Here is a 13,403-nt window from a genome sequence, read left to right on the forward strand (position 1 = left end):
GATTTGAACAACTAAGAAATGTTTTAACATAGAAACAACCACAACCCTTGTTTTCTCATGCCAGAGCACAGATCTTTTAGACAGACTCATTCTTAAACCTGACAGATTGCAGTTGGCATCCACAGCCTAGATACCCCAGCCTAGCGCAAACCATTTACAGAGAGGAAGTGAAAAACTAGGGAAGCAGTGAGGCAAGCAGGGCAGGAGCCTATGGCCAAAAAAGTGCAGGCAGGGCTGCATAGTCACTCAGACCAGGCATATGGATGGGAGGAAAAGGATGGTGCTATCTGTAGTTCCATCTGTGTAGGCCAGGTGGCAGAGAGGAGAGAGAAACACCTTTCATTAACCTTGACCTTCCTCCTGTTGTTGCTGATGCTGACACACTGACCTCAGATCAGAAGATAAGCCGATGGTAAAACAACACAATGACAGAGCTTTAAAGTAAGAATAATACAGTAGCTTAATACTGCACAAAGGTTGGTGGGAGGTTGGTGCAGTTAGTTTAGCCTCTGATTGCTTCAGACAATGGATATTTCGAGGCAGGGGGGTAACATGAGTTTTGTACAAAACCCTGCCAAACCTGTGTGGCGCTTTTTCGGATTCAGAGCAATTCTGGGAGCCTTACTGCAGTAATATAAATTGCTTTCTCTAAATCCTTTGTCTTTATTGAACAGAGCACTGTATCAGGAACATAGAGAAGACATGAATTGGGGTCAATTCCATTTCAATTACAGTCATTTCAGAAAGAAAACCAAATTCAAAATTAAAATTTTCCTAATTGAAAAGCATTCAATGTTATTGGAATTTCAGTGTACTTTCTGAATTGACTAATTGAAATGGTATTGACCCCAACCCTGATGTAATGTTTGAATAGAGAGTCGGGCTTCGTTCTAATAGTACTTCACACACCTACTGTACAACACATTAGATCCCAATGATCCCCTCAATGAAATACTACAGCACTCTGAGGCCACTCTCTCTGCACAGGTCCTGTTCTGTCCAACACTACCAGGCAAAGAGAAGCCAAAAACACCACATTATAATGCAACTTTGTAAAACCCACTGCCTCGATGAAAAGGAAAGATTAAATAAAAACACTAGGAATGTCAATGAATCAATTCTACACAGGCAGGCTGGAAACAGACACCTCAAATAAAAACATCCAGGAGGATGTTGCTACCTTATATCACCAGAGGGATGTCCATCTCGGCATTTGAAATTGCACCCTATTCGCTATAGGAAGAAAGTACTGCACTACAGAGCCTTCAGAAGGTATTCACACCCCTTGACTTTTCCACATTTTGTTGTGTTACAAAGTGAGACTAAAATGAATTTCATTGCCATTTTTTGTCTACAATCTACACAAAATACTCTGTAATGTCAAAGTGGAAGAAAAAATTCTAACATTTGTAAAAAAGATATTAAATATAAAGCAAATATAAAACATTAGATAAGTATTCATCCCCGAGTCCTGAGTTAATACATGTTAGAAACACTTTTGGCAGTGATTAAAGAGTTTTTCTGGAGAAGTCTCTAAGAGCTTTTTCACACTTGGATTGGGCAACATTTGCCCATTATTCTTCAAGCTCTATCAAATTGATCACCCAAACATTTTCAGGTCTTGCCATATAGTTTCAAGCAGATTTAAGTCAAAACTGTAATTCGGCCACTCAGGAACATTCACTGTCTTCTTGGTAAGCAACTCCAGTGTAGATTTGGCCTTGTGATTTAGGTTATTGTCCTGCTGACAGGTGAATTCATCTCCCATTGTCTGGTGAAAAGAACCAGGTTTTCCTCTAGGATATTGCCTGTGCTTAGCTCCACTCTGTTTTTTTATCATGAGTACAAACATACCCATAACATGATGCAGTCACATCAATGCTTGAAAATATGAAGAGTGGTACTCAGTAATGTGTTGTATTGATTTGCCCCAAACATACTATTTTGTATTCAGGATAAAAACTTCATTGCTTTGCCATTTTTTGGTTGTTGCAGTATTTCTTTAGTGCCTTGTTGCAAGCAGGATGCATGTTTTGGAATATTTTTATTCTGTACAGGCTTCCTTTTTTCTCTGTCAATTAGGTTAGTATTGTGGAGTAACTACAATGTTGTTGATCCATCCTCAGTTTTGTCCTATCACAGCCATTAAACTCTGTTTTAAAGTCACCATTGGCATCATGGTGACTGAGTTAGGAAGGCCAAATGTATTTTTGTAGAGACTGGGTGTATTGACACACCATCCAAAGTGTAATTAATAACTTCACCATGATCAAAAGGATATTCAAGGTATGTTTTTTATTTTTACCCATCTACCAATAGGTGTTTGAAATTCACTGCTCAACTGAGGGACCTTAAAGATAATTGTATGTGTGGAGTACAGAGATGATGTAGTCATAAAAAAATAAAACACTATTGTTGTACATATACTGAGTCCATGCAACTTACTATGTGACTTGTTAAGCAAATATTACTCCTGAACTTATTTAGGCTTGCCATAACAAATGGGTTGATTACTTACAGTAGACTCAAGACATTTCAGCTTTTAATTTTTAATTTATTTATAAACATTTCTAAAAACATTTCCACTTTGACATTATGGGGTATTATGTGTAGGTAAGTGACACAACATCTAAATTGAATCTATTTTAAACTCAGGCTGTAACACAACAAAATGTGGGAAAAGTCAAGTGGTGTGAATACTTTCTGAAGGCATTGTATGTTGGGTGCCATTTCAGACACAGCCTTTGTCACGATATGGCCAGGGAGGGCCAAATAAACAAATTTACTGAACATGCTGGTCAGGGATAATCTCACAATGATTAACCATGATAGCAGGGAAATCAAAACATGAAGGCAAAAGGGCATACATAAACTGTCTGTCCCATCCAAATGAATCAAGGCTACAAGGAGCTTTGATGATTACAAGGAGGTCTGGGGCTGGTATAGTGATTTGGTTCGTTTACTTTGAGACAGTTCCATGTGTAGTAGAGGCACCAAATGCTATTGATTTGACATTCTTAATATGTCATCCTGCTGGAGTTGTTGTTGTAGAACTCAGGGCTCTGACCCAAATGGCACCCTATTCCCTACAAAGTGCACTACTTTTGACCAGAGCCATATGGACCCCCGTCAGAAAGTGCACTGTATAGGGAAAAGGAATAGGGTGCCATTTGGGACGCAGCCAGAATGATCCTCGACTGCATCTGGCTAATTCTAATGAAAACAGTACTTCATCATCTGTTGGCCAGCCAAGGGGGGAAATGTGAAGAAGGAGCTCAGCGCAGCACATGTTCAGAAAAGTTGATGCGGAGACAGTTACAAAGGGAATACACTGCCCCCTTCTGGTTTTTGAAGAGAAGTGCAATATTCACAGCATTGTCTATGACTCAACCAGAGATACTGTACTGTACAGTAAAAACCTGAATTAATTTAAGCTACAGAAGTTATGTGCAGGGATATTATACAGTAATATATACTACTTCAAGGTAATATCACATTTTTTTAAGAAGCAACGAACGCATGCAATAATATATTGGACGTGGACAGGAGTTATGTCCTTGCACTTTAATGTGCATACATCACAGTATTTACTCTTTACTTCAATATAACTAGAGGTGCGTTCAACAAGGGAAATAATTGGCTAACATATTCCATTTGTTTTGTGTTAGCCAACAGTCTGAGATGATAATGTGCAGCAAGCGTAAGTGTGTGTTCGGGTCTAAACTGCCATTAAAAATAATAAAGTGGCCATGTAGACTTTCTACTATATTTAGTAGGAATAGTTAAGTTGTTTTACGTTTGAATATTGTCACTAAAAAGTCACAGTAATCCTTACAAAAAGTAACTGTTTGATGTTTCACCTAACATTTTGGAATGCTCATTCAAATCGTTCAAGTGAAATTGTCACTCTGGCAACATGTTCGCTGCAAACAAGCCTTTGTTGAACTCGCCTCAGTATTAGATCAGGATTTATCTCGCCCACCAGCTGGTAGATCAGGACATGGCTTTATCACCCTGACAGACAATTCTCTACTCACAACTTTTTGAGGGCTTTGATCATTTGGTTGATGAGTGTCTCTTGAGTCTGTCTCCCATGACCTAGGCTCCTGTTCACTGGCTCCTGGCTCTCACTGGCCTTCAGCTTCTCAGGGCCGGGAGCGCTGGTGGGAACAACGACAACAATTCTTTTTTACCCCCCTTTTCTCCCCAAATTGCAATCTTCTCTCATCGCTGCAACTCCCCAAGGGCTCGGGAGAGTCTTTTTTTACCTTTATTTAACTAGGCAAGTCAGTTAAGAACAAATTCTTATTTTCAATGACAGTCTAGGAACAGTGGGTTAACTGCCTTGTCAGGGTCAGATCGACAGATTTTTACCTTGTCAGCTCAGGGATTCGATCTAGCAACCTTTCGGTTACTAGTCCAACGCTCTAACCACTAGGCTACCTGAGTCATGCGATGAAGGTTGAGTCATGCGTTCTCCAAAACATGACCCGCCAAACCGCGATCCTTAACACCCACCTGCTTAACCCGGAAGCCAGCAGCACCAATGTGTCGGAGGAAACACCGTTCAACTGACGACACTTAAATCCTCTCAGGGGAAACGTCACATTGAGCATGTTAACTTTCTTTCAACCAGAGAGAGAGACCCCACTGACAAACTCACTTAATTGAACTAGGTTAAGTTAATCATAGTGGCATGTCCTATGTAGACTAATCCTATTAACAGTGCTCGACTTGGGCAGGAGCTCACCGGAGCTGAGTACCAGCACCTACCATGTTTTGCTGCTTGAGCTCCTGTTCATCTTCTATAATATTAGATAAAAGTATTGTGCAGCTCCTGCACCTACAATACCGTTCAAAAGTTTGGGGTCACTTAGAAATGTCCTTGTTTTCCTTGAAAACATACATGAAATGAGTTGCAAAATTAATAGGAAATATAGTCAAGACGTTGACAAGGTTATAAATAATGATTTTTAATTTAAATAATAATTGTGTCCTTCAAACTTTGCTTTCGTCAAAGAATCCTCCAGTTGCAGCAATTACGGCCTTACAGACCTTTTGCATTCTAGTTGTCAATTTGTTGAGGTATTCTGAAGAGATTTTGCCCCGTGCTTCCTGAAGCACTCCCACAAGTTGGATTGGCTTGATGGGTACTTCTTACATACCATACGGTCAAGCTGCACCCACAACAGCTCAATAGGGTTGAGATCCGGTGACTGTGCTGGCCACTCCATTATAGACAGAATACCAGCTGACTGCTTCTTCCCTAAATAGTTCTTGCATAGTTTGGAGCTGTGCTTTGGGTCATTGTCCTGTTGTAGGAGGAAATTGGCTCCAATTAAGCGCCGTCCACAGGGTATGGCATGGCGTTGCAAAATGGAGTGATAGCCTTCCTTCTTCAAGATCCCTTTTACCCTGTTCAAATCTCCCACTTTACCACCACCAAAGCACCCCCAGACCATCCCATTGCCTCCACCATACTTGACAGATGGCATCAAGCACTCCGTCAGCATCTTTTCTGCGTCTCGCAAAAGTTCTTCTTTGTGATCGGAACACCTAAAAACTTAGAATAGTCTGTCCATAACACTTTTTAACAATCTTCCTCTGCCTATCTTTTTTTTTATTGGCCAGTCTGAGATATGGATTTTTCGTTGCAACTCTGCCTAGAAGGCCAGCATCCCGGAGTCGCTGAGACTGGTGTTTTGCGGGTACTATTTAATGAAGCTGCAAGTTGAGGACTTGTGAGGCGTCTGTTTCTCAAACTTGACACTCAAATGTACTTGTCCTCTTGCTCAGTTGTCCACCGGGGCCTCCCACTCCTCTTTCTATTCTGGTTAGAGCCAGTTTGCGCTGCTCTGTGAAGGGATCTTCAGTTTCTTGGCAATTTCTCGCATGGAATAGCCTTCATTTCTCAGAACAAGGATAGACTGACGAGTTTCAAAAGAAAGTTCTTTGTTTCTGGCCATTTTGAGCCTGTAATCGAACCCACAAATGCTGATGCTCCAGATACATGTAACAGTGTAGGTTCCGTCCCTCTCTTCGCCCCAACCTGGGCTCGAACCAGGGACCCTTGCACACATCAACAACTGACACCCACGAAGCATCATTACCCATCGCGCCACAAAAGCCGCGGCACTGTTACATTGATGCTGTTGACCCGGATCATTGGTTGCTGCGGAAAAGGAGGAGGTCAAATGTGTGAAATGGCTAGTTAGTTAGCGGTGGTGCGCGCTAATAGCGTTTCAATCGGTGACGTCACTCGCTCTAAGACCTGAAGTGGTTGTTCCCCTTGCGTTGCAAGGGCCGCGGCTTTTGTGGCGCGATGGGTAACGATGCTTCGTGGGTGTCAGTTGTTGATGTGTGCAAGGGTCCCTGGTTCGAGTCCGGGTTGGGGCGAAGAGAGGGACGGAACCTACACTGTTACATACACAACTAGTCTAAAGGCGGCCAGTTTTATTGCTTCTTTAAATCAGAACAACAGTTTTCAGCTATGCTAACATAATTGCAAAAGGGTTTTCTAATGATCAAATAGTCTTTTAAAAATGATAAACTTGGATTAGCTAACACAACGTACCATTGGAACACAGGAGTGATGGTTGCTGATAATGGGCCTCTGTACGCCTATGTAGATATTCCATTAGAAATCAGCCATTTCCAGCTACAATAGTCATTTACAACATTGACAATTTCTACACTGTATTTCTGATCAATTTGATGTTATTTTAATGCACAAGGAATTTGCTTTTCTTTCAAAAACAGGAACATTTCGAAGTGACCCCAAACTTTTGAACGGTAGTGTAAATATAAAGAATACTGGCACCCAAAATGAGTACAGGCACCGGCATTCTCATGGCAAGGCCGTTTCAAGCGGCCCAACCCCGACTGAGAGCGGATCTATATTCACGGCAATTAAAGCTGTGACTCATATGTCACTGCCCACCAGAACACTAATTTCTACAGTAGCTGAAAGTAGCGCTTCCTTTCTTTCCACTGTACCACATTATGTATTACTCAATGCATCTGTCTCTCTGTGAGTGGGTTTGTTGTTGTGTTGTCAAACCATGTTTGATTGACAGGTTTCACTACTGTGCGTCACTCCACTCCAGGGCACTTAGTAAAAACATCCCGCGCTGCTTTTCACTTCTTTACCTATTTTTTCTTGCTTAAACGTTTGTCAAAGTTAAAGTAAAATGTTATGAATATTTTTTTTAATATTGTTCTTCTTCCACTATGGAGAGGTCTATTTCTTAAACGTTCTGTGAATTCATTAGTACAAAGCAAGATCTACATGCACTTAGCTTTTTGGCTTAGGGAGTGAGTGAGAGCTTTGGCGAAAAGGTCCGCAGCTCGAACTCTGAGCTTAATCAGTTTAATGGATGAGATGGAGAGATCTAATGACCGCCCTCCTTGCATCAGTAAACACTGGAAAGGTATAAAATAGTGGCGCATCTGCGCTCTTCCCCCCCTCGCCTCCCTCTCTCCATTTGGTTATTTACTACATGGAGAAACATTATTTTTTTATTTTTTTAACTGGATGCTACAGAAAGCATCCCCCTCTACTTAGGTTGATAAACATGTAACTTAAATCATTTCTTGCGACACTAGTCTGGCTATGAAAACAATTAGCTACTAACATCTGCTGGTATCTAGAAAAAGCACAGTGCACAGAAAGGCAGTGATCCCATTTTCTTCTTCACAAACTTCTATGGGCGGTTTCCCAGACACGGATTAAGCCTAGTCCTGGACTAAAAACTATTTCCGATGAAGATTTCCCATTGAACTTGTTTTTTAATCCAGGACTGGGCTTAATCTGTGTCCGGGAAACCACTCCTACTGTTAAATTGACAATTTTCTTATGTTAACTTTTTATTTAAAATAATGATCCTTGAGAACTGAATGCTGCTATCTGGCTGTCCTTGATTCATTTATAAAGTAGTCTAGCCAGACATTGATTTTGCATAGGGTGTTGTTATCTAGCTGTAAGATACTTACACTTTGCTATCTGCCTGGAAAGGGTTCCGGGCAACCATTTTCTTTGGCCGGAGAAATATATTTTGATAGGAGTTCATGAAATCGTTATGGGCCTCTTCAGTTGATTGGTATCTGTTGCTGTAAAAACACGTTTATCAAAGGAGTAAACAACAAACTGATTAAATGTGATGATGTGATTTAGAGTGCAAGAGCTATTCTGAATCATGATGAATTTTTTAAAAAGTGCCCATGGTAGCCTACAATATTGATATTGTAGGCATCTGTTGGTATTTTAGAAACCACCACATTAAATACAGTCTCCGATGTACAGTGTCACTGACTGATATGAATAAACTGAAACTGAAAGAAGCTTAATTCATTAAAGGTAGAGTAGAGAGTCATAGGCCTACCTGTCTCTGAGTCTAAGCCCGTGGATTCTGCACAAAGCCTTCAAATTAGTGTAATCTATCCCCAGGAATGTCTGATCATCTGATGAGAGATACATGAATAAAGGTTGGCGTAATAAATGTGGCACTCAATAAATCAACAGCAACTTCACTTGGCAGGCAGTTGATCCATTTTTTTGTAGTTAGCTACGACAATATTCTTAGAAGGTAACACTTGTTTTTTCAAGGTCATCACCACATTGTTGTAGGAAGGACGTGATGCTACACCGACAGTAAGTCGCTAGCTACAAAGTGTAATTTTTGTGCGCACAATGTATCAACATGATATCTCTATAAAGTTAGCCGCCGATGCTAGCATAATAGCTAGCTACTGCAACATTGTTTCTCTTTTGACCACCTGAAAGAAGCAAAACATACCCGTGCGCAGCAAACCAGAGGGATGAAGCTGCATTTCCCTAGGGATAAAATCATAGAATTGGGGTAAAGAAGATAAAGAAAACGAAATAACAAAATACCCCTGACAACCCACAGCTCAGTGTCCCCCAAGCTTTGAAAAGATACTACTGACATGTGTTTGGCTAGCTTCCTCTCGCCATGGTAACACCCTCACAGGTTGGAACAGCCTGGTCTCAGACTAGACGTAACATAGTAAACGTAAATATGATTTTAGTATGATATGTAACGTTTGGAATGGTTACATAAGACAGATGGTTACTTAAGGCAACCCAAAGGTTGCGAGTTTGAATATCATCACAGACAACTTTAGCATTTTAGGTAATTAGCTACTTTGCAACTATGAGCATGTTGGTTAACTCTTCCCCTAAACCTAACCTTAACTCTTTTAGATAATCCTTCCCCAAACCATAACCATTTCAGCTAACCCTTATCGTAACCATTTAACATAACTCCTAAACTTAACCCTAATCATTGACCCTAACCTCCTAGCTAACGTTAGCTACGTAGCTAGAATTTGTAACATGTCATACGTTTTGAAAATTCCAATAAAATAAAATTGTATTTGTCACATGCACCGAATACAATAGGTGTAGACCTTATAGTGAAATGCTTACTTACAAGCCCTTAACCAACAATGCTTTAAAAAAGTGTTTAGTAAAAAATTGAAAATAAAAGTAACAAATAATGAAACAGCAGCAGTAAAATAACAATAGCGAGGCTATATACAGGGGTTACCGGTACAGAATCAATGTGCGGGGGGCACCGGTTAGTCAAGGTAATTGAGGTAATATGTACATGTTGTACATGTAGGTAGAGTTAAAGTGACTATGCATAGATAATAAACAGAGAGTAACAGCAGTGTAAAAGAGGGGTCTGGGTAGCCCTTTGATTAGCTGTTCAGGAGTCTTATAGCTTTGGGGTAGAAGCTGTTAAGAAGTCTTTTGGACCTAGACTTGGCACTCCGATACCACTTGCCGTGGGGTAGCAGAGAGAATAGTCTATGACTAGGATGGCTGGAGTCTTTGACAATTTTTAGAACCTTCCTTTGGCACCGACTGGTATAGAGTTCCTGGATGGCAGGAAGCTTAGCCCCAGTGATGTACTGGGCCGTACACACTACCCTCTGTAGTGCCTTGCGATCGGAGGCCGAGCAGTTGCCATACCAGGCAGTGATGCAACCAGTCAGGTTGCTCTCGATGGTGCAGCTGTAGAACCTTTTGAAAATCTGAGGACCCATGCCAAATCTTTTCAGTCTCCTGAGGGGGAATAGGCTTTGTTGTGCCCTATTCACAACTGTCTTAATGTGTTTGGACCATGATGGTTTGTTGCTGATGTGGACACCAAGGAACTTGAAGCTCTCAACGTGCTCCACTGCAGCCCTGTCGATGAGAATGGGGGTGTGCTCGGTCCTCCTTTTCCTGTAGTCCACAATTATCTCCTTTGTCTTGGTCACATTGAGGGAGAGGTTGTTGTCCTGGCACTACACGGCCAGGTCTCTCACCTCTTCCCTATATGCTGTCTCATCGTTGTTGGTGACACTGTTATGTCATCAGCAAACTTGATGATGGTGTTGGAGTTGTGCCTGGCCATGCAGTCATGAGTGAACGGGGAGTACAGAAGGGGACTGAGCACGAACCCCTGAGGGGCCCCCATGTTGAGGATGTGTTGTTACCTACCCTTACCACCTGGTGGGCGGCCCATCAGGAAGTCCAGGATCCAGATGCAGAGGGAGGTGTTTAGTCCCATGTTCCTTAGCTTAGTGATGAGGTTTGAGGGCACTATGGTGTTGAATGCTGAACTGTAGTCAATAAATAGCATTCTCACATAGGTGTTCATTTTGTCCAGGTGGGAAAGGGCAGTGTTGAGTGCAATAGAGATTGCATCATCTGTGGATCTGTTGGGGCGGTATGCAAATTGGAGTGGTATTGATGTGAGCCATGACCAGCCTTTCAAAGCACTTCATGGCTACATGAAGACTACGGGTCGGTAGTCATTTAGGCAGGTTATCTTAGTGTTCTTGGACACAGGGACTATGGTGGTCTGCTTGAAACATGTTGTATTACAGACTCATTCAGGGACAGTTTGAAAATGTCAGTGAAGACACTTGCCAGTTGGTCAGCGCATGCTCAGAGTACACGTCCTGGTAATCTGTCTGGCCCTGCAGCCCTGTGAATGTTGACCTGTTTAAAGGTTTTACTTACATCGGCTATGGAGAGCGTGATCACACAGTCGCCCGAAACAGCTGATACTCGCATGCATGCTTCGGTGTTTCTTGCCTTGAAGCGAGCATAGAGGTAATTTAGCTCGTCTGGTAGTTACGTGTCACTGGGCAGCTCGTGGCTGTGCTTCCCTTTGTAGTCTGTAATAGTTTGCAAGCCCTGCCACATCCGACGAGCATCGGAGCCGGTGTAGTACGATGATTCAATCTTAGTCCTGTATTGCCGCTTTGCCTGTTTGATGGTTCGTCGGAGGGCATAGCGGGATTTCTTATAAGCTTCCAGGTTAGAGTCCCGCTCCTTGAAAGCGGCAGCTCTACCCTTCAGCTCAGTGCAGATATTGCCTGTAATCCATAGCTTCTGGTTGGGGTACGTATGGTCACTGTGGGGACGATGTCATCGATGCACTTATTGATGAGGCCATTGAGGAGTGGTGTACTCCTCAATGGCATCAGAAGAGTCCCGGAACATATTCCAGTCTGTGCTAGCAAAACAGTCCTGTAGCTTAGCATCTGCTTCATCTGACCACAAATAACGCAAAAAACATACACAATAGCACAATTGGTTACGGGATAGCAAAACGGCATCCATCTCCTTCAGCGCCACTCTTCCTATCATACGACATGGGTGTTGGATGTCGACAAATTAATACATACCATACAAAACGTACCCTATCATACTAAATGTAGTCTCTCGGATTTACATACAGAATAATATGAAATGCTCTGAGACCAAGTTGCAGCGAACCTTAGGTATTTTTCTTAAAACTGCATTGTTGGTTAAGGGCTTGTAAGTAAGCATTTCACTGTAAGGTCTACAGCTGTTGTATTTGGCGCATGTAACAAAGACAATTTTATTTGATTTGACCTCAACAGTATTTTATAGCAGCTTCTTAGTTCTGGAACCAAACAGTGTATCAAAACTCAGTTGAGATGCTTGAGCATGGAAGAATACCCCGCAGCCCTTCTAAAACTAAATGCAAAACAATGGCACATTTTATAATAGGCCTACTAAAGTAGCTTACAGTAACATTACACTTTTTGGTGCATGGGTCTGTGCAGAAGGCAAATAGTTGCCTATAAATTGTGGGCATACTGTTGGCAGTAACTTGGTTTGAACTTTAAAAGATTTGTGCACTGTAGCATATTGTATTTGTTTACCTGCGTCACATTCACCTAGGAGACACTAAAGTAAACCCCTCATTGGCAAGTATAGCTTGTGGCTTGTGTGGTTTAATTAAGTAAGTGATATCTAAGTTTATGGGCCAATTGACGCACTGAGCTCCAGTATGTCTGTCTGCCAGTTCTTTATCTACCCTACTGAATGCCTGCCTGGCTGTGGACTACGTAATTGATGGTTCACAAGAGGAATGGACATTATTTACATTTACATTTTACATTTAAGTCATTTAGCAGACGCTCTTATCCAGAGCGACTTACAAATTGGTGCATTCACCTTATGATATCCAGTGGAACAACCACTTTACAATAGTGCATCTAAATCTTTTAAGGGGGGGGGGGGGGTTAGAAGGATTACTTTATCCTATCCTAGGTATTCCTTAAAGAGGTGGGGTTTCAGGTGTCTCCGGAAGGTGGTGATTGACTCGGCTGTCCTGGCGTCGTGAGGGAGCTTGTTCCACCATTGGGGTGCCTGAGCAGCGAACAGTTTTGACTGGGCTGAGCGGGAACTGTGCTTCCTCAGAGGTAGGGGGGCCAGCAGGCCAGAGGTGGATGAACGCAGTGCCCTTGTTTGGGTGTAGGGCCTGATCAGAGCCTGAAGGTATGGAAGGTATTATCATAGCTGCGGGAAGTAGGGGTGCTGAGGGTGCTGCAGCACGCCCTAAAAAAAATCTGAATTAATAAAAAATAAAAAAAATTCACAAGAGTATTGCACTGGGCGTTTTCTAGTCCTTTATTAGTGTGCCGATATAGCCGTCTGTAGCGTGGGCGCAAAACAAATTCTGCATATATCATATCGTCATCAATAGATATAGGCCTAATACCTTAACCTCTGATGAAATACACTGGGACAACTTCTTGAGTCTGTCAGATAGTCTGTATTGTACTTTCAGTGTTCAGAGATTATCCTGATTCCCACCCCCACCTCGGTGGTGACTTACAAAGCCAATTTGTTCTTATTATGATAGCTGGCAATGGACTTACACACCCTGCCAGGCTGGCCCCTAAAGTGGGGGCTGCTTGCCTCAGAGGGGGTATTAGTGTTCTATATTAGTAGATATAACAGCATCAGAGGCCTAATTCCATCAGAGGTCCGCAGGTTATGGGGACAGCAACCTAGAGGACTGTTTAGCTGCTGCTGAGCATGACATAGAGAGACAGAGAGAGAAGAGAAC

At 42.1% G+C, this 13,403-nt stretch overlaps 1 protein-coding gene across 3 annotated transcripts in view; it reads right to left on the reverse strand.

Annotated features, from left to right (window-relative positions):
* The window catches only part of cnbd1 (cyclic nucleotide binding domain containing 1), a 73,476-nt gene extending 64,479 nt beyond the window's left edge, over window positions 1-8,997 (reverse strand). Inside the window, exons 1-5 of one of the 3 annotated variants that reach the window (XM_014157435.3) lie at window positions 8,947-8,996; window positions 8,796-8,833; window positions 8,382-8,460; window positions 7,993-8,109; window positions 4,038-4,160 (exon numbers count right to left, since the gene is read on the reverse strand). In XM_014157435.3, the coding sequence (XP_014012910.1) occupies window positions 4,038-4,160; window positions 7,993-8,109; window positions 8,382-8,460; window positions 8,796-8,833; window positions 8,947-8,948 (359 nt within the window). In that variant the 5' untranslated portion in view covers window positions 8,949-8,996. The other 2 variants (XM_014157436.2, XM_045702129.2) reach the window with 2 other exon arrangements.
* Between the last annotated feature and the right edge of the window lie 4,406 nt (window positions 8,998-13,403).

Source organism: Salmo salar, chromosome 19, assembly GCF_965601325.2.
Source record: "Salmo salar chromosome 19, fSalSal1, whole genome shotgun sequence".
In the NCBI taxonomy this organism is placed as follows: Eukaryota; Metazoa; Chordata; class Actinopteri; order Salmoniformes; family Salmonidae; genus Salmo; species Salmo salar.